This window comes from Camelus bactrianus, chromosome 21, assembly GCF_048773025.1.
Source record: "Camelus bactrianus isolate YW-2024 breed Bactrian camel chromosome 21, ASM4877302v1, whole genome shotgun sequence".
In the NCBI taxonomy this organism is placed as follows: domain Eukaryota; kingdom Metazoa; phylum Chordata; class Mammalia; order Artiodactyla; family Camelidae; genus Camelus; species Camelus bactrianus.
Genome location: NC_133559.1, coordinates 7,120,839 through 7,146,362, shown reverse-complemented (window position 1 = coordinate 7,146,362; position 25,524 = coordinate 7,120,839). Strand labels below are relative to the sequence as shown.

General features: G+C 42.5%; 3 protein-coding genes across 29 annotated transcripts in view; 2 read left to right on the top strand and 1 right to left on the bottom strand.

Moving 5' to 3' along the window:
- The window catches only part of UBAP2L (ubiquitin associated protein 2 like), a 37,966-nt gene extending 29,112 nt beyond the window's left edge, over positions 1 to 8,854 (bottom strand). For 18 of the 24 annotated variants that reach the window (XM_074349484.1, XM_074349483.1, XM_045515986.2 and 15 more), the window contains exons 1-4: positions 8,701 to 8,853; positions 4,588 to 4,717; positions 3,262 to 3,339; positions 2,594 to 2,704 (exon numbers count right to left, since the gene is read on the bottom strand). In XM_074349484.1, coding sequence (XP_074205585.1) covers positions 2,594 to 2,704; positions 3,262 to 3,339; positions 4,588 to 4,677 — 279 coding nt within the window. In that variant the 5' untranslated portion in view covers positions 4,678 to 4,717; positions 8,701 to 8,853. Of the gene's footprint in view, positions 1 to 2,593; positions 2,705 to 3,261; positions 3,340 to 4,587; positions 4,718 to 8,700 lie in introns of all 24 variants that reach the window. The other 6 variants (XM_045515989.2, XM_045515983.2, XM_045515979.2 and 3 more) reach the window with 1 other exon arrangement.
- Positions 8,855 to 9,128: 274 nt separating this feature from the next.
- On the top strand, positions 9,129 to 17,198 carry LTAP1 (lipid transport auxiliary protein 1). Of its 4 annotated transcripts, none has more exons than XM_010953993.3 (7): positions 9,133 to 9,398; positions 9,802 to 9,903; positions 12,935 to 13,052; positions 13,258 to 13,314; positions 14,206 to 14,372; positions 14,458 to 14,516; positions 16,258 to 17,198. In XM_010953993.3, exons 1-7 carry the CDS (start codon positions 9,333 to 9,335, stop codon positions 16,451 to 16,453), a joined length of 765 nt encoding a protein of 254 aa, XP_010952295.1. In that variant the 5' UTR covers positions 9,133 to 9,332; the 3' UTR covers positions 16,454 to 17,198. The 4 variants fall into 4 exon arrangements, with proteins under 4 accessions (XP_010952297.1, XP_010952298.1, XP_010952295.1 ...); XM_010953994.3 differs by having other exon boundaries at positions 9,135 to 9,398; positions 13,261 to 13,314; XM_010953995.3 differs by lacking the exon at positions 9,802 to 9,903 and having other exon boundaries at positions 9,129 to 9,398.
- Positions 17,199 to 17,334: 136 nt separating this feature from the next.
- On the top strand, positions 17,335 to 20,704 carry CFAP141 (cilia and flagella associated protein 141). The gene is made up of 4 exons (XM_010953999.3): positions 17,335 to 17,576; positions 17,922 to 17,962; positions 19,509 to 19,638; positions 20,254 to 20,704. The coding sequence occupies exons 1-4, from the start codon at positions 17,523 to 17,525 to the stop codon at positions 20,353 to 20,355; spliced, it is 327 nt and encodes a 108-aa protein (XP_010952301.1). The 5' UTR covers positions 17,335 to 17,522; the 3' UTR covers positions 20,356 to 20,704.
- The last annotated feature ends 4,820 nt before the right edge of the window (positions 20,705 to 25,524 follow it).

The window sequence follows — 25,524 nt, the reverse complement described above, 5'->3', positions numbered from 1 at the left end:
TGATTTATACCTTTTTTGCAGAAAACGTATACAAATACAAGTACCAGCAAAGACTATCAGATCTTTACTCTCCTAGTTATGATATAACTCGAACTACAATGGCCCTGCTGCTCATCAATAGCTACCTAATATCTAATAACCTTAAGAATATGGAATAGTAATATGAAATTACTATTAATTCTCTCAGGATTGATAATAATATTGTGGTCATATAAAAGAGCATCCTTCTTTAAGGGAAACATGCTGAAAATTTAAGGGATAAAGTAAATACTATGATATCCACAACTTATTTCCAAATAATCCCAAGTGTCTACCAATGGATGAGTAGATAAACAAAATGTGCTATATACATGTAACAGAATATTATTCAGCTTTAAAAAGGAGTGAAATTCTGTCACAAGTCACAATATAGATAAACCTTGAAAACATCATGCTAAATGAAGTAAGACACAAAAGAACAAATACTGTATGATTCCACTTACATGAGGTACCAAGAATAAGCAAAGTCACGGAAACAGAAAATAGAAGAGGTTACCAGGATTGGAAGGAGGGGGATATGGGGAGTTAATTGTTAACTGGATATAGTTTGTTTGGGAAATGAAAAAGTTCTGGAAATGGATCATGATAATGGTTGCACATTATGAATGTACTTAATGCCAATGAATTATATATGTAAAATGGTCAAAATGGCAAATTTTGTTAAGTACATTTTACCACAATTTAAAATTTTTTAAGTTCAAAGGAAGTAAATTTATAACTATAGTATGGGGACGGGATAGCTCAAGTGGTAGAGCGCATGTGTTGCATGCAAGAGGTCCTGGGTTCAATTCCCATTCCCTCTTCTAAAAACAAGAAAATAAATAAACCTAATCACCACCCCCCAAAAAACTAAAAAATAAAACACAGAAAACTATAGTAAAAGCATACCTACATATTCTAAAGAGCCTATAAGAAATTATTAAACTAATCATTTTTTTAAAAATTAAGTATCTACTTAAGACTTGGCAGCTAGCTCCTTGTTGCCTATTCTTCAAACCCAAGCTGATTCCACAGTACAGCTGGTAGGTCATTTTATGCTCACAGTAGCTTGAATTAAGAAATCATAGTAACCTTGTAGCTAACTCTGCATCACGAACCATTGAAACTAGACTCAAATCAGATCTTAAAAGAGTTTTTGCTAGTCTGTCTTGAAACCTGTCACCTTTCCCCTCCTGTATGGTATTCATCAACTACTAGCAACAGATGGGTTCTGTAATTATAAAGAATTACCATGATCTTCCCAAAGGCACTACCAGTTTTCTGATATCTCATCCACCCAAATACATCCAACATCCCTGGCAGCTGACTTTGATTCCCACTGGTTTTGCTAGCAGCTGGTTTATTTGTGTTACAAACCTACATCACTAGTTTATTTTCCTTGTTGATACTGTGGAAAATCTGATTTGTAGCACTAGGCAAAAGATGCTAGAAAGTGAAACAAAATGTGATTTGAGTGGAAAAAAAAAATCAGACTTTTTAAAAGCATAAGTAGCCCCACCTCTACCTCCACCTCCTCCCTCCATCCCCAAATCTTTAGACAACTACTCTGGAGTAAACCTAAAATGAACCAAAACTACTATTTGATTATCCAAGCAGTAATTTTCAAATAAGGCCAATAATGGAAAATCTAATCTAGGACCACACTTCTGAAGAGAAAAATCTACAAATTTAAATTCAGTAATTAAAAAGTTTCCACTTTCCTATTGTCTCAAAGAAACCAACAAACCTTCAACATTCAGCTAAAGTGACACTGTAACGTCAGTAAAGATGAAATCTGGTTATCTACCCCAACCAAAGATCCCCAGTGTAAGACCAAGTAAATGAAAATGATCTCAAATGATACACTACTCTTTAAAAAAGCAGTAAGAAAATTCTCTACCAAACACTGCAGTAACATCCCAAAGGTTAGTAAGGCAGAATCCCTGTTCTTACGGGACTTAAAATTTGATGCAATGATAAGGCATTAACAAAACATAGGATTCTCATTAAGTGGAAAGAAGGGGAAGAGGTGACAGCAACTCTGTACTCTAGGGCGAGTTCCTCCAATATCCCCTTAACATCTCTAGGGATAATCAATAGGCTGTAAAGTTTGCTTCTCTGTTACCGCAACAAAAATAAGTTCACATGATGAAAAGGTATTGTGAAATGTAAAGCTGATACTGATGGGAGTGTTCTGAAATCAGAATCCTGTAGTTTGTGGCTTTGTTCAACAGCAATAAAACAGGTGAGCAGAAATCTTTCACAATTAGTAACTAAAGCTATTAAATAGCACCTCTAACTCAGACCAACCCAGTCTTACAAACAGTCGCTAGCCTAAAATGAGTAATTTATTCCAGGTCAATTAGAGGGGACTGATTTTATCTGTTTTCTCCTATTTATTGTACATACATTTTAAGTATTTGCAAACTGCAGCAAATAATCTCCAAGACAGTTCCTTGTTTTATTTGGAGAATAAGATACTCTGCTTTAAGTTGAATTACCCCACTTGCTATTTTTAGATTACTAGCATCTCAACCAGGGACCCACTTTCTAGAACACTGTATTAGCACTCTACCGTATCTGGGTTTCCTTCCAGCAGTACGTTGATGGCTCTGTTGACATCTCCATTGCAGTCATGCAAAGCAATGACACATTCATCTTGGTTCTTGCCTGTGATATCAATCAACTGCAAGAGAAGGATTAGCAACCATCATGAACCTGCACTCCCCACAAAAAGAAGCCCGGTGAAAAAAGAGGGAGAAGACATGACTGAGTTTGAAAGAACCAGATTTTAAAACATAAAATATGCAGAATTTTGGTATCAGAATTCCAAAAGCAAAATATTAACACCTGTGATTATGGATGGGACAAAAGCGATCAAACAATAAAGTACCTAATAAAGAAACAAACACAGAAGCACACAGGCTTTAGCATACGATGACTTTCCACATTTCCAAGATGTCACAACCACTCAGAATTGCTGTACAATGGTACCAACAAAATCACTCAATAAACAAGACGTTGAAATTGAGATTAAAAATCTTTGAACATGGTGTCTGTCCAAAGGAGCACAGTAAATCAGACAATAAAAGCACTCATTTACTCACTTAACCTATCATATTTCAGGTCATAATTCTCAATACCTACAGTGAAAAGTATTGTAGTAGGCATCAATGTTACTTAATTGTGCTTTAATCTTGATATCTTTTCCCATAGTTTACAACAAATTAGCAATACACTCACTTGTTTCACCTTTTCCTCAAAGTCAGCATCGTTATGGTCCGAAATCATCTGTGCAAGTCGAATTTGTTCTGCAGTGGCCTAAGAAAGCATGATCAAGAGACAAAAGTTTAGAGAAGTAAGAGGGACCTAGGTAGTCAATATTCACCATCTCCCACCCCAATTTCCTTCTCCTCATTACAAATGATAAAGCAATAAAACACTACCACCATTTAAGATGCTTAAATAAGCAAAATGACAACAAAAAGTAAAGCTGCCACTATTTCATTTTACAACCTCTAAAAAAGCAGGGAATCTTTTTCACCAATGTTCAGTTAGAGGCTTTCATTTTGGGATCACAACACCACTCTGAAACATCTGTGCCTAAATTCACTTTAATGTGTTTGCAAAGTCATGTGTAAACCCTGTTCCTGTTTCTGTAATGACCAATTCTACCCCTTATTCCTCAGGGATGAGAATATCATAAGGTTTAGTATGAGGGCACACTAAGTGTATCTTCTGAATATCAAGTGTATATTTATAAGGTATCACAAATTTCATTGTCCCAACTTAGGTTAAGTACTAAGATTCTGTTACAAATTCTCTTGGAAAAGAGAAGTGAAAGAAAAATGAGTAAGAGAAAAGTTCTGGTCTTACATATTCAATTTATCTGACCATAACCAAGTATAAGCTAATTCATTCATATCAGGTACCAACCACCACCACACTTACAAAAAACAGACCACATCTAGATCCAAGTTTAAAAAAAAAAAAAAAAAAAAAAAAAGAACCCATAAACCTCAGTGCCCAGGAGGCTAATTTACTCTCTAAAACTGAGCAATACTCTAGGGTGTCTCATTTGTTAATTCTGAAGGAACATGGTAAAGATGCTAACTCCTCATGGGAAAAGAAAAACCAGATTAGGTGGCAATGAGACCAGAGAGGGAAACAGAAGACAAATTAGGGAAAAGAAGAGCAAAGGAAGGAAAAAAGGTGGCAAGACAAAGATTGGCTAGAGAGATATCAAGGCGGAAGATCTAGGAAATAAGAAATGTATTGCTAAAACATTTTGGATAAATGAAAGAAAATGCTATCTTACAGATACAAAGCACAGGACCCATTCTTTCCAAGCCTCACAATGCAGTATATTAAACAACAAAAAATAAGCATGCTGTATCACAGCATGTCATTAACAGTTATCAGGCCCCAACTGGAAAGAGGCAAGGATTAGAAAACAAGAATAAAGAACCCAAACCAATAATCCAAAGCACAGAATGATGCTGTATTGGATGGAAACCATTATCAACCAGCAAGGTTACCCCGCCGATCCACATTCCTTGGGTTCTTTACCTGGGGCCGCTGCTTGTGCTGTGTCTGGTTTTGGTTTTGAGGTTGTTCCCAGTTTCCCCGGGCTCGGTTAGTGCCCACCGACGTCATCATTTACAGTATATACAAATAACAGTATTTACAAGGTAGAATACTGAAAGATTTTAAAAAAAGAAAGATAAGTTTAGATGTTAAATGTGGGCAAAATGTTTTCAACCTCTTTTTCATCAGTACCTTCACCAAACACTTTCATTTCTTCAAAGAAAAATCAACATTCACCTGTTCTTGAAACATACCTAGTTTGACAAATTCCTTAGGGAACTACAGGTAGTGACCCATTTTTGTAGGACATGAAATGTATAAAGCGTATGTTAAATGATGGGTTTTTTTGGTTTTTGTTTTTAGGTTATGGGCACATTTTGGTTACTAGTCCCCTATAAGCAGGCTTTGTAAAGTTTTGCTATATCAATAGTAAGCAAAACAGTGTTAATAATCAAAAGCCTTCTAATAGCTAAAAATACCTAAGGTCCCTTTGACAGAAGGAAAGATAATCAGCAAAGCTTGGAAACAAAAGCCTTCTAGGAAAGGGGATTAGTCTATACTCCAAATAAAAATAATTTAAAATGCTGTATTCAGTCTACCTTTGTAAACAGCCTTACCTGCCTTACGTAAGTTGTATGTGACCTCCATCATTTGGGAAAGGATAAGCTCAAGTTTGCCTCTTTCTCTCTCAAGTTTATACCTCTCAGTATGCTGTGGGGGCTCCCACAGCCTTCAACAAGGCATGTGTTAGCCCCAGTGACTTTGCCCAGAATCTTAGTTCCCTGGATAATACTTTCAACACACTTCTTTTGTGGCTGTTTCTGTTGGTTTCCTAAGTCCACAGTTTCCAGACACTGGAATTGCAATTACCCTCCACCACTCACCTTAATACATAGAGAATCCCAAATTTGTCCTAAAAGCATCTAGCCCAAAGTTTTATTTGGAAGAAAGTGCCTCTGGGAAATAATTTTAAACTTGAAACATTGCCAGCAAGATGACTTTGTTGAGTCTTTAAAAGAGACATGAAACACACAAGGCCTTCACAAAACCAGAGCAGTTTTTGTTATAACACTTCTAACAAGCAAGGATTCTACTGAATTTAAGTTGCCTTCATTCATACTTTTATAATGCAATCTCAGCTGCTGCATTTAATAAACAAAGAAAACATTCATCATATGACGGAGTGCTCAAAATAAGAGGTTACTCTGCATTGTTTTATTCCCTTCCAAAGAAGACAAGTTTATACTTTTCTGCTCTATGTTTAATTTTTTTTCATTAATGAAACTTCATACAGGGTAATTCTTAACTGCCCGGGAGACATTGCTGGATTTGAGGGAAGGGTGGGATGGGCTTCTAAAAAAAATGTTAAGGATTAACTATTAGGAAAGCGAATTTCACCTGTTTCTCGGGGTCACAAAGAAAGCTGACTTTCCTGTAGATAAATTCTTCACCAAGTTGGGTCAACATGTTACATAGGTTTTTATTTTCTAATGCAGTCATTGAGAATCCTACGTTCCCTATCACCAAGATATTTTTAATAAAAATATTTTTAAGAAAACTTCAATCAGAGCTAATTTTTAACTATTATCTCTTCCCCCTACACACATGTGCACAAAAAGGCCTATAAATATGTTTAGGTAGTATAGGATTATTTGATACACAGTAGTCCGTTTTCCCAGGCCAGCATTACTGTCAAGTTTCAAGTTAATTAAAAAAAAAAAAAAAAGTGTTGTTCAACTAAGTACCCCTGGATTCAAATCAGAGGGGGAAAAAAAAAGGAAAACTACTAAGCTTTATTAAAAAGAGGCTCTAAGGTAAAGATTCTAACATGAAAGTAGCCACTCCAGTAAGGTACAAGTATTGATTGCTTTCTACTCCACATGTGATTTCAATTCATGAGCATGAGTTACACTGCAGATATGAATTGCATGAATAGCTATATGGACAACTGTGTGTACGGTACCAACGTAAACATATTAAAAAGTCATCTTAAAAGCCACATAATTAGAGGGGACAAAATCCTCCTGTATACTCTTGCTATTAACTTCCATTTCTCGCTTACAAATGCTTTGAAATGTGTGACTAAGAAAATTTTACCACCTAGCTAGTAACAGCACTGAGCAACAGGTCAAAAGTAAGTGATCTGGGAAGGATCACTGGAGGGCACAGAATTAGCAGAGACACATACCCAGAGTTATCACAGTGGAGACGAGGAATCTTGTTAAGTACTCTTTCTTAGAAAATAAAAATATTTAAAGGAAATAGGTGAGAAGTATTGGAGACCAAGGGAATAGTGCAGGAACAAATACAGGTTTCAACACAGGAGTGCCCTTGACCATTTTTTGAAAACCAGCTACTTAAAAAAATAGCCAGAGAAATTTTACCGAAAAAAATAAGTAACAAGTATTTATTGAGTATCTACTATGTGTCCAGTACTTTAAAAATACAAAAGCAATATGACTTAGTCGCTGCCCTCAGGGAGCTTACAATCTAATTTGAGAAACAATTCAGAAACTCTGAAGCTGGACTAGGGTGGGTAAGGCTTGTTACTTCTAACAGAGCAACTAATCCCCCTAGATGCTCTGGAAATGACCCCAGCATCCCTTTTTAAAAAAAAAAAAGAGTACTTCCCAATTAGGACACATTGAGAAAGAAGGGGCTTTAAAAATCAAAAGCAAAACAGTACATTTTAAGGCCTTTCATCATTAGCTTACATGCGAGCAAAACTTCCCAACTTCCCATTCACAACGGAAATAATCACTGGGATAGTCTAATCTTTAAAGACAATGCTTGTAGGATCTCAAAGCAGTTTTATCAACCCACCCATACACAGCCAAGACGTTTTCGCTCTCTAGAAAAGCTGGTTGTCACTGACCCTCATCACCTCCCAGCAAGTCACATCAGATATCCCTAAAGCAGGATATGAGCAGTGAAAGGTGGATAGGGAGGAAACAAAAAAAAGGGGGGGGAGGTTCTCCAAAGAATAATCAGGGACAAAGGCAAAAAGGATAACAATAACAACAAAAAAAGGCCTGTTACTGTGGTGTTTTTCTTTCCACAACATCCTACACCAGAGATGGCTACATTTCAAGAACGGTGGAAAAGGAGCAGCCTCCTGTTTGTGACATCAGTTTGCAAAGCAATTTAGGGACTGTCCACAACATGAAGGGTCTGAAGAAATTTGGAATTCCTGTCCCATTTTGAGAAGAGTGAACGAATACACCTCAGTGCTCTAGTGACGTCCCTTGGGCGTAATATATCCCATAGGGGCCTCCATGTCCAGCTTCCCAAATAACATAATTGTTTAGGGTACCCAAAACAACAGTATGGACGACAGGAAGCTAAAGACAGCAGCAAAAAATACTATTTCAAGAGCTAGGGCGATGAGAAAGAAGGAAGGATAATAAGAAGAGCTGACAAAGAGGCTGCAAACGGAGAGGGGACGCAAGCCCACGCGTGGAGGATGGGAGGCTCACCCGGCTCAGCGCCACATCGGGAGCTCACAGGGCCAATCGCCTCCTTACCTCCCACCCGGAACAAATTAATCCCCCGCACTCCAAACTGAGGGCCACATGGGGGAGTTTGGGGCAGCTCCACCCCATCGCCCTCCCTCCCTACCGCCACCCCCAAACCAGGCCGGATCCGGATCACAGGAGGCCCGCAGAGGGTTGGAAAGGGAGGAGGCCCCCTCGTCTTCTTGCAGGCACCGGCCAGGGTTAAGAGAGGGCCCTACCTCAGGCGGGGCCCAGGCCTCGCTCGTTCGCGCTTTCTCACTCTCCCCCCCTTCTCAGGCTCTAGCCGCATGGCCCCCCCCTCCGGCTGCCCCAAGCCCCGCCCCGGCCACGCTCCCAAATCGAGGCCCCGGCTCTGGTGCGGCCCACTAGGCCGCGAACCCAACCATAAACAAAACCTCCAGCGGCCGACTCGGGGTTGGGGGGAGGGCGCCAGGGCTCGCACGACTAGGAAGGGGGGGTGTACAGTGGGGAACACACGGTGCGGGGGGGCCTACCGAGGGAGGGGGATACGGCAGGGGTAGGGGAGAAAGTGGGGAGGGTAAAAGGGGGATCGCGGATTTAAAGGGGCCGCGGACAATACCCGGCCCCGCCGCGCTGCCGCTGCCGCCGCTGCCGCCGCCAACGCCGCTGCGCTCCCAACTTTACCTCAGTCTCCTCCACACTGACACCCCGGGCCGCGCCGCCCCTGTCACGTGATATAAGGTTCCCTCCTCCCCACCCCCTCCCTCCTTTTTCCTCTAGCGCTCGCTCTCGCGCCTTCCCCCTCCCACTTGCCTTCCTGCGTCCCCCAGCACGTGACGCGAAAAGGGACGCGCACGCAAGCGTGCGCGTGCCGCCTCGCCACGAGACAGCTCACTCCGGCTCTGTGCGTCCGCCCCGCCTCCTCTACGGCGGCCCCGCCTCCACCACGTGACGCACGGATGGCCTCCGCTTCCTCTTACTGGCGTAGTTCCGCGTCTCCGCACTAGCCGGTCCCGGTTGCCATTGCCTGCCTGAGTCACGTGCTGGGGGGAAGCGGGAAGGCGTTGTTCTTCTTTCCTAGCCCTCCCCCCGTCCGCCATGTTTTCAGGCCGGGTCAGCCTTGGTCTTTCCGCGTAAGGAAATGGCCGGGGCGCTTCGGGAGAGTCAGGCGCCGTTGCCTCGGCGGAGCCTGGGCTGACGAGGCAGGGCAGTGGGGTAAAGCGGAGCAGGTCTGCGCGGGGTGGGGAGGCCATGGCGTCCGGCAGTAACTGGCTGTCCGGCGTGAATGTCGTGCTGGTGATGGCCTACGGGAGCCTGGTGAGGAGAACCCCCACCCCATTCCTGTTGTCGCGTCTGACTCGGTAGAGACCCTCCTCTTGAGCAGGTCCCTGTCCTCATTCTCCACCCACTCACCTGCGCTTTTTCTGGGCTTTGACGCCTATCCCAGGAGTACCTGGGAGCAAAAGTCAGCAGCTCGGACCGCCCCGCCTCTGGCCGAGAACCCTCCCTCTAAACCGTAGGATACAGGACCCCCCCAATGCCTCTCCGCGCCAGGCTTCTCTTTAGCCACCGCATCTCTTGATGGCCTTGCTTTGCCACAGTTTATACTCCAAAGCATTCCTGAGAGCCCGAATTGGGGAATTTGAAATGAAGGCATGCCTTATTTTTTAACTATTTTTTTTATTAAAGATTCTTTATTTCTCTCATATCTTTCGGACAGGTGTTTGTACTGCTATTTATTTTTGTGAAGAGGCAAATCATGCGCTTTGCAATGAAATCCCGAAGGGGACCTCATGTCCCTGTGGGACACAATGCCCCCAAGGTAGGTCCTTAAGGCACTAGATGGGTCTGGTTTTCCAGATCTATTATGGCCCACAATGACATTTCCTTTAGAAGTGACTGATTTCTCATGTTTCCTTGGCCAGTTACCCATGTGCTTACCTTAGGATATTGAGCAGTAAAGGTCAGCTTGGCCCTGGCTTACCTGCTGCATGCTGTGGCACAGCATATAGCTTATCCAGGAATTTCAGTTTTTTGCACTGCAGAATGAAGGTCTTAGGTTAACTAATTCCCAACTCTGTGGTAAGATGTTTTCCCGGTTCAACTTAAACTACCCAGTGTTTTCTGGTTTGGAGTTTTTGTTTGTTTGTTTTAGAATGAGGTTAGGGTAGTTAGAATTAGCCCCAGATCAGTGAGAGGGGTTGCCTTTGCACAACTTTAGATTTATAAGGGCCCCATAAATCATCTAGTTTGATCATTCATGTTACAAACACACCTGAGAAAAGGAAGCAACTTACTTAAGGACATACAGGAAGTGAGAAACCAAATAGTCTCTGTCTGTAGGCTTTCCTGAGGTAATTGCTTTCTTTTCCTCAGCTTTAAATAGCTACTGATGAAATTTTATCTCTATCCCAAACCTTTACGAGTTCCCTATTTGTATATCCAATTGCGTACCTAACATTTCCAGTTAGATGTCTGATAGGCATATCAAACCCAACATGTCTAAATGAGAACTCTTGATATCCCACTACCACCCCCACCCTGTTTCTTCTGTCTTCTGCTTCTGGGTAAAAGGTGCCTGCTGCCCTTACCAACCTCCTTTTGTGTGGCTCTCCCCTAATCACTGGCAGCCAGCTACACTGGTTGAATTTTTTTCATCTTTACATACGCTGTTACTGTGGCCTAGAATGAACTACCTCTGGTCTTCAATTGACTAGCTCATTTGATCTTTAGATCTTAGCTTAAATATTTCCTACAAAGAGGAATGCTTATGACCCATTATAAAGTAGGTCCTCTTTGTTTTCAGATAGCATTTTACCAGAAATTTTCTTTTATATTCATTTGTTTAATGCCTCTCTCTTTCCTGAACTTCAAGAATGTAGGCACCATACCAGTTTTGTTCACTGCTGTAAAGCCAGGGTCTACCCATAGTATACAGTCTGTAACTCATTGCTGAGTGAAAAGCAGGTTAGTGGGAGAGCTGAGCTGGTACACAATTCTGTCAGTTCCTAGACCAATGCGCTTTCATTTCTTTCAGTGCTGTAACCCTCCCCTCCTTGTTCTTGGCTAATGTATTTCATGGAAAGCCTCAAGGAAGATGTCAACAGTGCTTCCACGTTCCCTCAGTTCTCTAAATGCCAACTGCCTCCCATATGAGGGATATAGGGTTAGTTTCCTGTATGTCATGAACCAATCAAAACTTTTGACTATTTAGGATGATCCCCTCCCTCCCCACCCCATTACATGAGACAAAGATTCCTTTTGCTTTAAAAAAATTCTCTTCTAAATTCTCATCCATTGTTTGTGGAAGTATAAATTAGTAAAACTGCTTTGAAAAATATTTGGTCATTGTCCAGTGAGATTGCAAATGTACCTAATCCACAGCCCAGCAATTCTACTCCTACCATAGAAAAATTAATTTTTGCTCATGTGTACCCAAAGACATGTCCAAGAATACTCACAGCATTGTCTGTAATATTTTAAAAAGAAACTTATTACTCTTAAGTGTCCACTTAAAAATGGATATATAATGACATATTTACATTCTAGTATATTATAAGGAATGAAAACATACTGAAGATAAATATATGAACACCAGTGAATCTCTAAAATATTTTTGAATGGAAAAAATGAATCACAAACATGAATCTCAAAAACATAGTGAAAAAATGTCAGAAGGCAGAATATGTACCATATGAGTCTGTTTATTTGTATGGAATTCTAGAATAGGCAGAACTATATTGATAGCAAGCACATCACTGTTGCCTGGGGCAGGGAGGGAAAGGTATATGAAGTATATTTTGGGGTGATGGAAATGTTCTGTATCTTGATTGGTATGGTGGTTGAATGGGTGTATTCAAAATTCTTCAACCTACACTTAAAAATGGATGCATTTAATTGCATGTAAATTCAACCTCAATAAAGTTTATTTAAATTTTAAAAGATAGGTTGCAGAGGAATTCAAGAAGTATTTTTCCATTTGTATGAAGTTGAAAACCAGACAAACTAAACATTTTTCAGGGTGAAATAGGCAGTAAAACAGTAAAGAAAAATAGGCTGTTGACATTAAGATTGGGGGGTTGCATTCAATCAGGGATGGGCACACAAGGCTTCAAAGTCATTGGTAGTGTCCCAGTTCATAAACGGGATAGTGGATACAGGTGTCCATCTTAATGAATTTTATAATTATTTAAAATAAACATATATATCATATGCATTCTGTGTATGATATGGTTCATGCTGGAAGTTTCTAAAAAGTTACAAGAAAAAAGAATATTTCCTGGGGCTCTGGCAACCCTCTTAAATGAGAGAAATGAATATGAAGCTGTTCACAGTGGTTACTTCTGGGTTAAGTGGGGGTGACACCTTTAGTATCTTCTTTTAATTACCTACTTAAAAAATTCAATATGCTCTGGAAGAAAGCCTGTAGAAATCCTGTGGTCCACCAGGTAGGGATAGTCCCCAAACTATTATAAATCACATGAGGTCTCTGTATAGGTTTTTAGAGTAGATTATGACTTCTAGCTGATGTCCACTTTTTTCCCAGTTCAAGGAATTCTTTATGACACCCAACCAAGATTTTTCTAAATCCAACTGAAAGTTGAACATAATGTTGATGCTATAGAGCTTGAAGGAATTCTAGCAGGTTAAAAGATCTAGCTTAGAGATGTACAGTTTGGAGAGGTTCTTAGAGAAGCCAGTCCCATTCTTAAATTATTGAGTCCTGTCTGGCAGTTTCACTAGCCAAATGAGCATTTTCTCTGCTTCTGTTCACCTGCTCTGTCCCATTTCCAGACTGATGGGAAGCAAAGTACAGGCTAAGTGGTTATGTATTATTTTCTCCCCATGAACAGGACTTAAAAGAAGAGATTGATATCCGACTATCCAGAGTTCAGGATATCAAGTATGAACCTCAGCTCCTTGCAGATGATGATGCAAGACTGCTACAGCTGGAAACCCAGGGAAATCAAAGTAGGTAGCATGCTCTTGGAGGACACTCCAGTGAGGAGTTCCACAAATTCAGAATTCCTTTTCTCTCAGGGTGGTCAACATAGCTGCTGGGTTTGCCAGTGGTTTCTTGTTACTGGCTATATGTTAGATATGGGAGGCATTTATTGGCTTGCTGGAGTTTGGAGAATCTTTTAAGGGTTATGCCTGAGACCAGTCTCTTTCTCAGCAGGTTGCTACAACTACCTATACAGGATGAAAGCTCTGGATGCCATCCGTGCCTCTGGTAAGGGCTGCTCGATGGCCATTCGGGATCCTGAAAGCTCACCTGGGGAAGAGAGGGAGGAACCCATTTTATACATTAGAATTTGTCATTTCTGCACATCTCTGGCTAGTAGGAATTTCCTAGAGTTTTGAGAATACTGGGTTACTATTTTACCTAAGGAAATGATGTAGGCAAGTTATTTTTTTTCTCCAAAAAACCTGGATTTGTTTTGTTCTCTCTAGACCTTTAGTTTCATCAACTGGATGATGGTAATTGCTTGTTTTTCCACAAAAGACAGGCAACACCTGCCTTTTCACCAAGCCTACATAGAGGGTTCTTGAGTTTTTTTTCCATTCTATGACCACTATCAAAAATGCTCTATCTCTACCAAAGCGTAGGTTAAATCTTAAACTATGGATAAGTAAGAGGGTAGATAGGAAGTTGGCACTATCATGTATCATTGATACAGCTTAACAGTTGTATTGCCACCACCATATGACCACCCAGACACAGCTCTGTATCTTTAGTCATTTTTGTTTTGTTTTTCTTTTTTTTAAATTTTTTAACATTTATTTTATTGAGTTATAGTCATTTTACAATGTTGTGTCAAATTCCAATGTAGAGCACAATTTTTCAGTTATACATGAACATAGATATATTCATTGTCACATTTTTTTTTGCTGTGAGCTACCACAAGATCTTGTATATATTTCCCTGTGCTACACAGTATAATCTTGTTTATCTATTCTACATTTTGAAATCCCAGTCTGTCCCTTCCCACCCCGCTAGTCTTTTTAATTCTTTTAGAATTTCCCCCCAACTCACTCATCGGCCCATTTTTAAGTTTGGGAAATTAATTAGAAAGACAATGAATGACAAAGGGGGACTATCATTGTTCTGTTATCTCCACAGAGATCCCATTTCATGCTGAAGGCCGGCATCCCCGTTCCTTAATGGGCAAGAATTTCCGCTCCTACCTGCTAGATCTTCGAAACACTAGTACTCCTTTCAAGGGTGTGCGCAAGGCGCTCGTGGATACCCTGCTGGATGGCTATGAGACAGCCCGCTATGGGACAGGGGTAAGCTGGACGGCCACTTACTCCTCCGAGGAGCTAAAGGGGTTCCTTAGACTGAGAGCCTCATTCTTCCTTCCTCTTTCTTCAGGTCTTTGGCCAGAGTGAGTACCTGCGCTATCAGGAGGCCCTGAGTGAGCTGGCCACCGTGTGAGTTTGAAGGGGAATGTGTCAGATGGAGCTGGTTAGAGGATACAGGGGTGCTGGACTGTTCCCACAGTGAGATGACCTTCAAAAGCAATGTGAACAAAATCTGTGATGACAGAGTTGTCAGGTCCTAGACTGTTAGAGCTGCCTCTCACTCACATTGGAGAACAGATACTGCTCTACAAGCTGACAAGAGAAGTTTCTCCTACTTTTGTGCATGTACATCTGTTTCTTTTCTTGTTGGTTTTTGGCTTTTTGTTTTTACTTTTCCAGTCCAGCTCAGGAAATTGTCAGAATTGGTGTAACCTATCACACCAATAAAGGGAAAAAAGTTTCAGCACACAAAGATTCCTCCTCTTCCAGGGTCCCAGTGTCCTCCTTTTATGTCATGGTCTGATAAAAGTAAGAATTACATGCTGTGTTTATTACCACTTAAAGTATTAGTAACCCTGTTTAAAACAAAAAATACCAATAAAGAGTCAGCTGTTGAGGGTTTGTGTTATAGAAGAGGAAGAATGACCTTTGTCTGGGAATGTTTTAAATATGCGCTCATAAAGCTTCATTATGTTCTTTATGCAAATGTTTAGCTGAAAAGGTAAAGAGGTAAAACCAACCTAGAATAAAAAATTAGTTACCAGCCATGAAAAGAATACATCTGTTTTCTGCTTTGTCGAATATGACTTTTTCTCTAAAGATAAAGAGTTTGTCTGTTCTGTCTTCTCTCTATTCTTAAAAATAATCTAGCTTGTTCTAAAGACAAAAGGTCTGGTAGAAACTACTTAGAACACTAATGAAAATGCACATGTGGAGAGAGTGAAAGAGGACGTGTGGTCTAGAAATCAGGCAGGAGGCCTATTCAGAATTCAGTTTCTTTTAAAGATACATATTGTGTGATTCCACTTATGTGAGGTACCTAGAGTGGTCAAAAATCATAGAGACAGAAAGTAGAATGGTGGTTGCCAGGGGCTGGAAGGAAGGGGGACTAGAGAGTTGTTTAATAAGTAGGGTTTTTTTACAAGATGAAAAGAATTCTAGAGGTTGGTTATACAACAGTGTGAATGTACTTAACAGTGCTGAACTGTAAACATAAAAATGGTTAGGATGGTAAATTTTTATGTATATTTTACCGCGATTTTTTTAAAAAATTCAGTCTCTTTGATTTTTAGTTTGTAGAAAATTTCAGTGGGTATAGTGAAGAATATAGGCACTGAAATCTGACAAACTTACTTTTGAATCCCAGCTCTCTGTCACTTACTAGCTTTGTGACCTCAGGCAAGTTACTTAATGGACCTTCAGTTTCCTAACCTGCAAAATGGGGATGATGACCACCATATAGGTGGGATGTTAGTAAATTAGATGTTAGTGAAGTGCCAAGTTTAATGTCCTAACGTGGTAAGTATTCAGTAGTTACTTCAGTATTACTTTTTGGTATTCAGTTGTTTCAAGGGACTGTCTTTGGACTCAGAGTATATTAGTGGCATACAGACATTAGGTGAATCAACAGAATTAAGTTTTCTTGAAGGATAGTGAGATGAAGACAAGGTTGAGCCAGAGGCAGGGACTCAGTGGGAGAAATGGTTTCTCTGCTGTTTCTAAGCTACTGGATGGGATTTTTAGTAGCTAGTGTATAAAATAGGACAGAGACCATTTGTGGCTACAGCTGCGTTTATAGAATGGATAAACCTTGAATTGTTTTCTGTTAGTCCTCATTCTGTCCATGATCTGCCCTCTCTGTATTCTTCAGGGTCAAAGCACGAAGTGGGAGCTCTCAGCGACAACATCAGTCAGCAGCCAGAGACCTAACCCAGTCTCCTGAAGTCTCCCCAACAACCATCCAGGTGACATACCTCCCCTCCAGTCAGAAGAGTAAACGTGCCAAGCATTTCCTCGAATTGAAGAGCTTTAAGGACAACTACAACACACTGGAGAGTACTCTGTGATGGAGCTGCCGGGCTCTCACTGCTACTAGAGCCAGATGGACTGCAGTGTGCTCGCCAGGTGACCCTCAGGTCTGGCTCAGCAGCCCAGACTGGATCAGCTGAAGGTCCGGCTGTGTTCAGAGCTCAAGGTGGATCATGCCTAGAGGATCATTCTCCCACCCTTTCTTGTGGCCAGTTTCAGAACATTAGTTAAGACTTTATTTTCCCTTGGTAGCACTTTTCTCTGGAGTTGAATTCAGATGTTTTTTCTTAATATTTGTCAAAGCTTCCTTAAAAATCCTCACTTGGTTTTGGTCATGGTTCATCTGCCCTTTTCCAGACTATAAATAATCCCGAGAGTGAGAGTTGAGGTGACGGGGCTTGGGTCTTGTCCTCTGTATCTACCCCTTTGTACACGGTTGAATGGGAACCATTTGGGTGTGAGAGTTGATTGGTGGGAAAGGCAGACAAGAACTGATGGGGAGGTTGGATGAGGCCATGAGTGGTATGTGGAACAACTCACCCTGTGGCTCCACTTAAACCAGGATGTGTTGAAACATTAACATAGCTTCCCTGGTGTGCAAGGATCTACTTTCCACTTTCATTCTATACTGTCATGAATAAATTGAAAAGGTAATGTTTTGACACCTGACATAACCCCACCCCCTCCTCATTTGTGGGATAGTGTGAAGAAATGGTCAGACCAATATACTAGTCTGACTTTATAAATTATTTAATAAAATGAACAACTGAAAAATTAAGCAAATGAGTCATTCCTTTACATTTGGTTTTTAATAAAACAGGCATATGATATGCTCTCTGGACCTAGGATCGTATGGACACTCCTTTGGACACTCCTTTAGAAGAAATCCTAAAATTGGGACGGTGGTCCTTGCTCACAGAATTGCCTGTGTCGCAAATAGAAGGCTGGAGACCCAGGATTCCCTTCAGGTCTCCAGGGCAGCAGCCCAGGTGACCAATCAAGTCCTGGGCCTAGGGTCATTGTTGGAGGCGCAAATGTTGCTATGACTACTGAAACCTCGGTGACTAAACTAAACAGAAAGGAGAGCCTGCTCAGTCTCCCAAGACCATGTCAAGCAAGTCTGCAGACATGTCTGTGGAAAAGATGGTACAAGTAGAAGAGGTATGCAGAACTGGAAGAAGGGGCTGGGTTGGAGGAGTTTCCTGATCGATTTACTGGAAATGGATGGTTTCCTGAGAGGCCCTTGATGTAACAGGAGGACAGTAACAGGAGTGGGAGACTATGTCTGGCACATAGTAGGTATTCAAATATTTGTTGCATACCAACCCCTGCATGTTTCCTTTGATCCATTCTGAAAGGAGTAGGACTTTCTCCCCACCTCCTCTAGGAAATTGGCTACAGCTTCTCTCAAAAGAGAAAGGTCTATGTGTCTCCCACTACGTTAGGGTACTGGGGGGGAGGTACTGGACATCAAGGCAGATCAACAGAAACCCCCTTTTCTTGCAGAGTTTACAAAGGGTCCTGGGACTTAAGAAGATGGTTGACAGGTAATCTCTGCCTCTATCCCTTTCCTTACCCTGCTTGACCTTTTCACACTCCTGTCCTCCCTAAGCCACCTCTCAGATCTGCTCCAAATTGCTAGGGGTCATCAAGAAGGCAGACAGGTAAGGAGGGGACAAGAAGCAGCCCTTGCTTCACAAGCAGATTGCCCCTTGCTCCACAGTCCCTGAAGGAAAATTGGAGCAAGTTTCTGTTGTTTTCTTTTTTTATTTTTTAAGGAAAGTTCAAGTATTTGTTGCCTGGCATTGTACTAACCATGTGGTAAGTATGCAGTATTTGTTGAATGAATGAATGCAAAGATTCAAAAGACTAGACTATAATATCTCCGTCACCTGGTTAGCTTTTGGAAAAAACACAGGTCTTCACCCAGAAGATTCTGACTTAAATGGTCTGGGATTAGATAGGATAAGCCTGTTTTTTAAGGCTTTACACCCCTGTTTTTAAGGCATGTTACACCCCAAGATAGCAAGGATGTAAGTTATGGTCTGGGATTAGATAGGATAAATCTGTTTTTTAAGGCTTTACACCCCAGGTTTTAAGGCATGTTACACCCCAAGGTAGCAAGGATGTAAGTTATCAAGAATGCATACAATTTTGGTGGTAGTCAAGAGTTACGTAGTCTTTTTATGAAGGTAGTTTGATGAAATCTATCTAAATTTTAAATTCACATGTCTTTCGAACTGGAAACTCTACTGCTATTTACATTATACATATGGGTGCAAAAGCACTAGAATGTACATACACGAGTATTCATGACAGCATTGTTTATAAAAGTGAAAAACCTAGAAGCAATGTAGCTGGTTAAACTGTACAAAAGTACTAGGCAGACTTTAAACAGGATGAAGCAAATGAAATGGAATGAAAGTCCAAATTGTTAAGTAATACTGCTTATGTAAATGTATGATTTCATGTTAAAAAATTTAAAAGATACACTTGCTGGTATATGCTAGAAGAATTGTGAAACTGTAAGAACTGTAAGAATTTTGTTGAGAAAGACTGGGGCAGAAGAATGAAGGTTTCACTTTTCATTTAGTATATGTTTCTGTATGGATTTAACTTTTCAGCCCTCTGTAAAAAATACTTGATTTAAAAAATGTCAACAAGGGTTATCTGAACAGAAGATAACGTGTGTATATTTCTTTAATGTATTAACGAACATTAACAAACGATTCCGGAATGTGTCTAGCCAGGATTGAGTATCACTGGTATGATGGACGGAATTAATCTTTAGATTGGATTTGATACCCGGGTCTGCCATTAAGTGACCTTGGGCAACCATCTGAACTTTTAAGTTTTCCCGTCTGTATGATGCAAATATTAATATCTACGACACATGGTTATTATGATGATTAAATGACATAATATACTTAATATATACTAGGTTCTAAGCCAGTTCTAGTTATTCTTTCAAGGAGTTTGCAGTCTTCTGACACTGGCACAGAAGTTCTGGTGAAGAAACAGCCTCACTGATGGGGTTTTTGTCTCCACTCCTAAGTCTAACCCATTCCACCCCTACTTTTATGCCTCCGGCAGGTGGCAAAATTCACACACTTATTGCCTGTGGCAGATGACATTAAGACAGAGGAGGAACCCATATGCTATCCTAAGGATGCAGGACACTATGGTACAGGAGTTGGCACTGGCCAACAAGCAGCTACTCATGGTGAGTACTAGCAAGGGTGACCTGAAGTTTCATCCTCTACTGCCCAGGGCCTTTGCCCACTGGGATTCCCAAGCTCCTCGTCTCTGCCATTATTCACCTCTCTTACTTGCCTCTGAGGTTTTCACCATGACACCAGAGCAATAACTCTTTAAAACCAACGCTCTTTTTCATTAAGTAGTTCATTGCATCCAGCTGCAGATGGCACATTCTAAAGTCCCAAAGTGCAATCTAGTTCCTGCTCCTCTCATCTTGGTGAGACTCAAAACTGCTTCTTAGTGCCCAGCACCTGCCTCTCAGAATCTCTCTCTCTCCCTGGAGTCCCCACTTGCTGTCATGTCACCATCTTTGTATCCGAGATGTCTAGAACAGTTTCTGGTTCACTGTATGTTCTCAGCAAATATTTGCTGAACATAGGGCTTCACTCATGGAGAAAAAAAAAAAAATGAGTAGGCTTCCCCCGAGCAGTTCAGCGTCTACGCTCCTGCCTAGTTTATGTCACAGCTAAATCCAGATCCCAGGAGAACACGGGTGATGGGAAAGCAACCAGGAAGAAAGAATGAGAAAGGGGTGTAAACAGAAGGCAAACGTCATGCTGTATTCTGCCCTCCCCACCAGGTCCGTCAAGCCGCCCTGCACCAGCTGTTTGAAAAGGAACATCGGCAGTACCAGCAAGAACTTAATCAGATGGGCAAAGCTTTTTATGTGGAGCGACTCTGATGGCATTTGAAACATCGTCTTTCCATTCTCACCATACCTGCTAACCTAGCCTTCTTGAGCCCCTACCACCTTGAACTTCCTTCCCCAAACTCACCCAGATCTAGTTATCTGCTCAGAATTTAAGACTGCTCCCACTCTCACCTCTTTCATATCCATGTCAAACCCCTGGTGCTATTTGGGAAACGATCTATGACACAATGGTTAAAAACAAGAGTGACGCCTTGTGGTCAGAATGAGATATGCAGTGTTGATGTAAGCACGGGGAGAGGAGGCAGATAGATGGACAATGTGAGCAGAGAATCCTGATTTCATTTAAGAAATAAAGCTAGTTCTTAAAGATTCAAACTTATATTGCTGTGCTCATTCTTTCAACCCTATCTCTTGATCTGTTTCAAAACTGCTTATTCACAACTGCCATAATCATAATACAGCTTCCTGAATTTTGATCACCACCTCTCAGATCTCACTTCCACGGATCTTTTCTGTATACTTGGACAAATAACTCTGAATGTGGTTATTAATCCACAGACACTGTGGTGCTTGCTGTCACGAGGCCTGGATTTTAGGTTTTGACTCAGCCAGTTATTGTGAGACCTTGGACAAGTCTCCTTCCTCTGGATTTCTGCCTGAATTCCCACCTCTGCAAAATGACAGGTCTCCAAACTCAAATGCCTTCAGGGGTCAGGCAGGTAATACAGCAGGTGTAAGGAGATAAGAAATGGTGGGATTAATGGGGGACTGGAAAGAACACATTAAATCTAAATGCATTCAAAATTTTGAAAAGTACTAATTAATCATGGCCATCTATAGGCCACAGAGAACCATACTTATAAAGATCCAGTTTACATACAAATGACATCTCAAGCCAGAGAGACTCCCATTCTGCAGCCAGTAACAGTTGCAGGAACATACCATCACTCATGCTGTCATCTCCATCATACCTACTTTTCCCTGTTCTCTCACCTTGCCGTCTGCATTCTCAATGGTTACTCATCCTTCCACACTGATTGATCATTTCCTGCTCTTAACTCCATGTAGCTCAGTCTCCACTGCAAAACTGACACCCTTCCTCCCCCTCCCCCAAATGCGTGTCTATCCTTCAATATGTGTTTTTCATTTCAGCTGTCAGAGCTTCCCCCTTCACTCCCTACACACCTCACTGACAAGCACAGAGAGGCAGCAGGGTATATAGAGAGGAGCACCCGCTTTGGAGTCAAGGGTGGGTTCAGAGTCTGACTTGACCTGTTAATTGTTGTGTCACCACATACAAGTTACATCTCTGAGCCTCAATTTTCTCCTCTGAAAATGAAGATAATACCTGTCTCATAGGATCATTATGAGGATTAAATAAGGTAATACATGTAGAGAGCAAGCCTGGTGCTTGGCCCCCAGTAGGTATCCTCCCTTTTCCCCCTTAGGAGGTTTCCCGGTGACCCAGGTCCTTCATAGTTCCCCGGCTGGCCCCTAGCCAGCCCCGTTTTGCAGCTCTAATGTCATTCTCCATCCCAAGCCTGTCTTTCTTTCTGTCCTATATATGTCCATTCATCCTCCAGTCTCCATCAGCCCTGCTTCCCAAGCCCTCTTATCTTTAGTCAATAACTACTCATGAGTTGTTACACCAAACAAAACATGGAGCTCACAGGCTGGTGGGGGAGACAGGCATTGAACAAGTCATGGCAGGTATGATGGGAGTTTTATAGGAGAGAAAACCACACACATGTGTCCTGGATGTGACCTGTAAAGCTAAGACTGAGTCTCCCATTCCTGCTTTCTCTTCCCTGCCCTTCCCATGGGGCCATCATGCCTTCACTTCTTTCATCTTCCCTCTTAATCTATCTCCCAGCCACCCCCTGCCTCTAATGTTTGTGCCGCGTAGCCTGGTGTTAGGAGAACAGGCTTTCACAGGGCAAATCTGGGTTTGAATCCTGACTGCTACTTATTGCCTTTGTGGCCTTGACCAAATGACTTTAACTTTCTGGGTCACAAGGGTTTTGTTTTGTTTTGTTTTGTTTTGTTTATGTAAAATGGAGATAATACCTACCTCATTGGATTACTGTGGGGATTAAATAAAACACTTAGCAGAGAAGTGACATATAATGTCCAATAAATGGTAACCCATAATGATGTTTTCCTGCCCTATGATAGTTTTCCTCTTTTTATTTCCTATTACCTGGCTTCCCCCCACCTCCTACCAACCTCCCTCACCAGCCCCTTTAATTCCTCTTTCCTCTGTTCATTTGGGCCCACAAAATGCCCCACCCCCTCTGCTTTGATCTCTGACCTTGGCCTCTCTCCCCAGGGCTTGTCAGTGTCAGGTTGGCTCCAGTATTGGCAGGCTGGCCCCCTACGGAGCCCATCTCCTGTGATCCTCTCTGCCTACTCTGTCCACTCTCATCACATCAGCTGAGTAGTTCACCCCATCATACCCATCAGCCCCCTTCCCCTCTGTGACTGGTGCTTTACCCAGCTCCTCAGGCTCAAAAACTCTCAGTCTTATTTGAAATGGCTGCACAGAAGGTACTTCCAGGAGAGCTAGAAAGCTTGCATCAGAGGCCATCTGATGTTTCCACCTAGCTATGCCATCCTGTCAGTCTCCTCCTAAGAGAGCTGCTCCTCCCCTACATCAATATTTCCAGCCTCTGGCTCTGTTTTCCGAGCTCCCCAAACACTGAAGTCCTTTCAGTTCCTACTAATCTCTTTCCCAGACTCTCTCCCTCCAGCCTTTGGTTCTCCAGGGTAGTTAAGCTTCCCAGAGAAGGGAACTAGAACTTGGAGAGGGCTGGGGAAAGGGGGTAGTAAGGGTAAAAAGGAAGGTCAAGAAAGTAAAATTACAAACTGAGAGCCATAAAAGAACAAGGACATCAGGCAACACCACAGGTGCCTATCTTGGGGCTTGTATGCCCATTTGTTCGTCTTCCCCTGGAAGGCAAGAGCCACACAGTAGGAATTGACTGGGGCTCGGGACAAGCTATTGATCTGGATCAAGGGCACTGTCGAGTTGGCATATGTGTTTGTGTGTGTGTGTTGGGGGTGGGTGTCTGGACTAATGGGAACAAGGACACATGGAACAGGCCTGGGGGCTGAAGCAGAGCAGCCTCCTCCCACCCCCACATTTCCACCCAAGCCCCGCACCCAACCAGTGCAGCTATAACTCAGGCTCCTTTCTGCCACAGTAGAGAGAAGCATCTGCCCGCCACATGACGTTCAACAAACCTGGACTCTCTTCAGAAGAAAAATCTCCCAGAAAAGCAGGCACCAGGCTGGATCTCTATGAGGGAAGACCCTTAGAGAAGCCAGCCCAGGAGCTGTAAAAAGCCCCAGAAGAGGAGGCGAGTCCTAAGGGCTGCAGGCTGTTTCCTGGCAGAGGGGGTTTCTTCCCCCACCTCGATCTCCTAAAGTCTTAGTTTCAGTTCTGCCAGGCAGGAGAGACCTAAGTCTTCTCCAGAGCCTGCTAGTGACAGAGGTCCCTCTTCTCTTCTGGACATCCAAGGTGACTTTAAGGAGGATGCCTGGAGGACATGGGGAGAAGGTGAGAAGGGATAAGGTGGTGGGAAGAAGCAGCCAAGCCTTCTGGAAGTTTCTCGCGGTTACTTATCTGTAGTACTTAAGAGCAAGAGGGTTCCAGGCTGGTGTCCTCTGAAAGGCCTTCAGCAGCCTTGTGGTAGCGGTCTGGAAAGGTTAGGAGCTCTGTCAGAAAGGTAAAGCAGGATGTGCAAACCCTTCACCCCCACTCCCGGAAAGTCTTGGGGCAGCTGGAGGGGAGCTGAGGAGAGCAGGTGGCAAGGTTGATGAGGAGCTGATGACATGGCTGATCCTCTGGGCACCAGGGCCGTGACATCAGGCGGAGAAGCTCCGTAGGGGAGCTTCGGGGAAGGATAGATGCCCAGATGTGGAGCCCTGCCAGATAGTCTTCCTGCTTTAGGCCAACGTGATCCAGCAAAGGCCAGGCACTGGTAGGAGAGGAGCCAAGACAGGGATGGCACGAAGAGCAGAAGAGTAAGAATTGGCTGTCTTGGGAGGCAAAGAGCAGGGGTCAGTGCCCTTCCCTAGGGAGATGGCTCTCCATCTAGCCATACTCGGTGGTTGGTGTCTCTGCTCTGTCCTTTCTTTGCAGTGGGGAGGAAGGCAGATGACCAGCAAAGCTCTCCTGCCTGCTTCTGTGTGATATGTTTGATATTGGGTTGTTTAATTAGGAACCAACTAAATGTCAAACATATTCTTACAGCAGTAGGCAATTTGGCATCACACTCTTCCCCACCTCATCCTCTGGGACTCTGATGCTCCTGTCTTTGTTTCTGAACCTCTTCCCTCCAGGACCCCCTTGGAAGATCAGTGTCTGCAACCTATGTGGATTTCCATCTTAAGCTGGAGGGCTAGTGTGGGAGCAGGAGAGAGCTGGAGTCTGAGTATCAGATCTTCCTATATCTTTCCTTTGTACTAGAAGGGATATATCTCTGATCTCTTGTCCTTGTATTTTTCTTCTCTTCTTCAACACCCTCCCACCCCATAACTATCCACTGCTTCCTGTCCAGGAAACTGTCTTGTTCCCTAGTCCCACAGTAGAGGTCTTTGGTCTCTCTGCTTTCCTTCAAGAATCAGCTGATGGTCTGTCTGCCTATCTACCTCTAGTGACTGGAAGCTCTCTGAGTGGACTCCAGTTTTGCCCTCTTCCCAGTGGGTGTTCAGTCACCTCATGGTTGGGGCCTGGTATTAATACTGCCCTTCTATCTTTGACATAATGACAATCAGAGCCATTTATGTTCTTCTCTGATAGCTCTGGTCACCTTGAACAGCACCCATCTCCCCCCTGGCATGTTCTCAGGTTGCATGGTGCCAGTGTCTGGGACCAACTGCCACCTGCCAGTAAAGAGTTCAAGTAGAAGAATGAACATGGCCTGGAACTAAGCCAGGGAGAATAGAGCTGGTAATGATGATTATGATGATGAGTAGAGGCAGTTAAGAGGGGAGCAGAGGGTGTGGAAAAGAGGAGAGCAAGAGTATAAAAGTTCTATTTAAAGATCACTATGGGGAAATGGAGGACATGATCCTATCTGGATTACTCTGACCGTCCTCCACTTTTCTGTCCCCTGCCACCCCGACCCACTTGAAGCACTGGGATAGCCTTCCAGATCCCAACCCTACCCTCTTACTCCGTCCCTGTGGCTCTTA

What these genes read in the sequence shown, in the direction of transcription:
- CFAP141 (XM_010953999.3), top strand. Translation starts at nt 17,523, where the DNA reads ATGTCAAGCAAGTCTGCAGACATGTCTGTGGAAAAGATGGTACAAGTA. An exon ending in AGATGGTACAAGTAGAAGAG is followed by an intron (nt 17,577 to 17,921) that starts GTATGCAGAACT and finishes CTTTTCTTGCAG; the next exon opens with AGTTTACAAAGGGTCCTGGG. An exon ending in CTTAAGAAGATGGTTGACAG is followed by an intron (nt 17,963 to 19,508) that starts GTAATCTCTGCC and finishes TGCCTCCGGCAG; the next exon opens with GTGGCAAAATTCACACACTT.
- LTAP1 (XM_010953993.3), top strand. Translation starts at nt 9,333, where the DNA reads ATGGCGTCCGGCAGTAACTGGCTGTCCGGCGTGAATGTCGTGCTGGTG. An exon ending in TGATGGCCTACGGGAGCCTG is followed by an intron (nt 9,399 to 9,801) that starts GTGAGGAGAACC and finishes TCTTTCGGACAG; the next exon opens with GTGTTTGTACTGCTATTTAT. An exon ending in GGAAACCCAGGGAAATCAAA is followed by an intron (nt 13,053 to 13,257) that starts GTAGGTAGCATG and finishes TCTCTTTCTCAG; the next exon opens with CAGGTTGCTACAACTACCTA.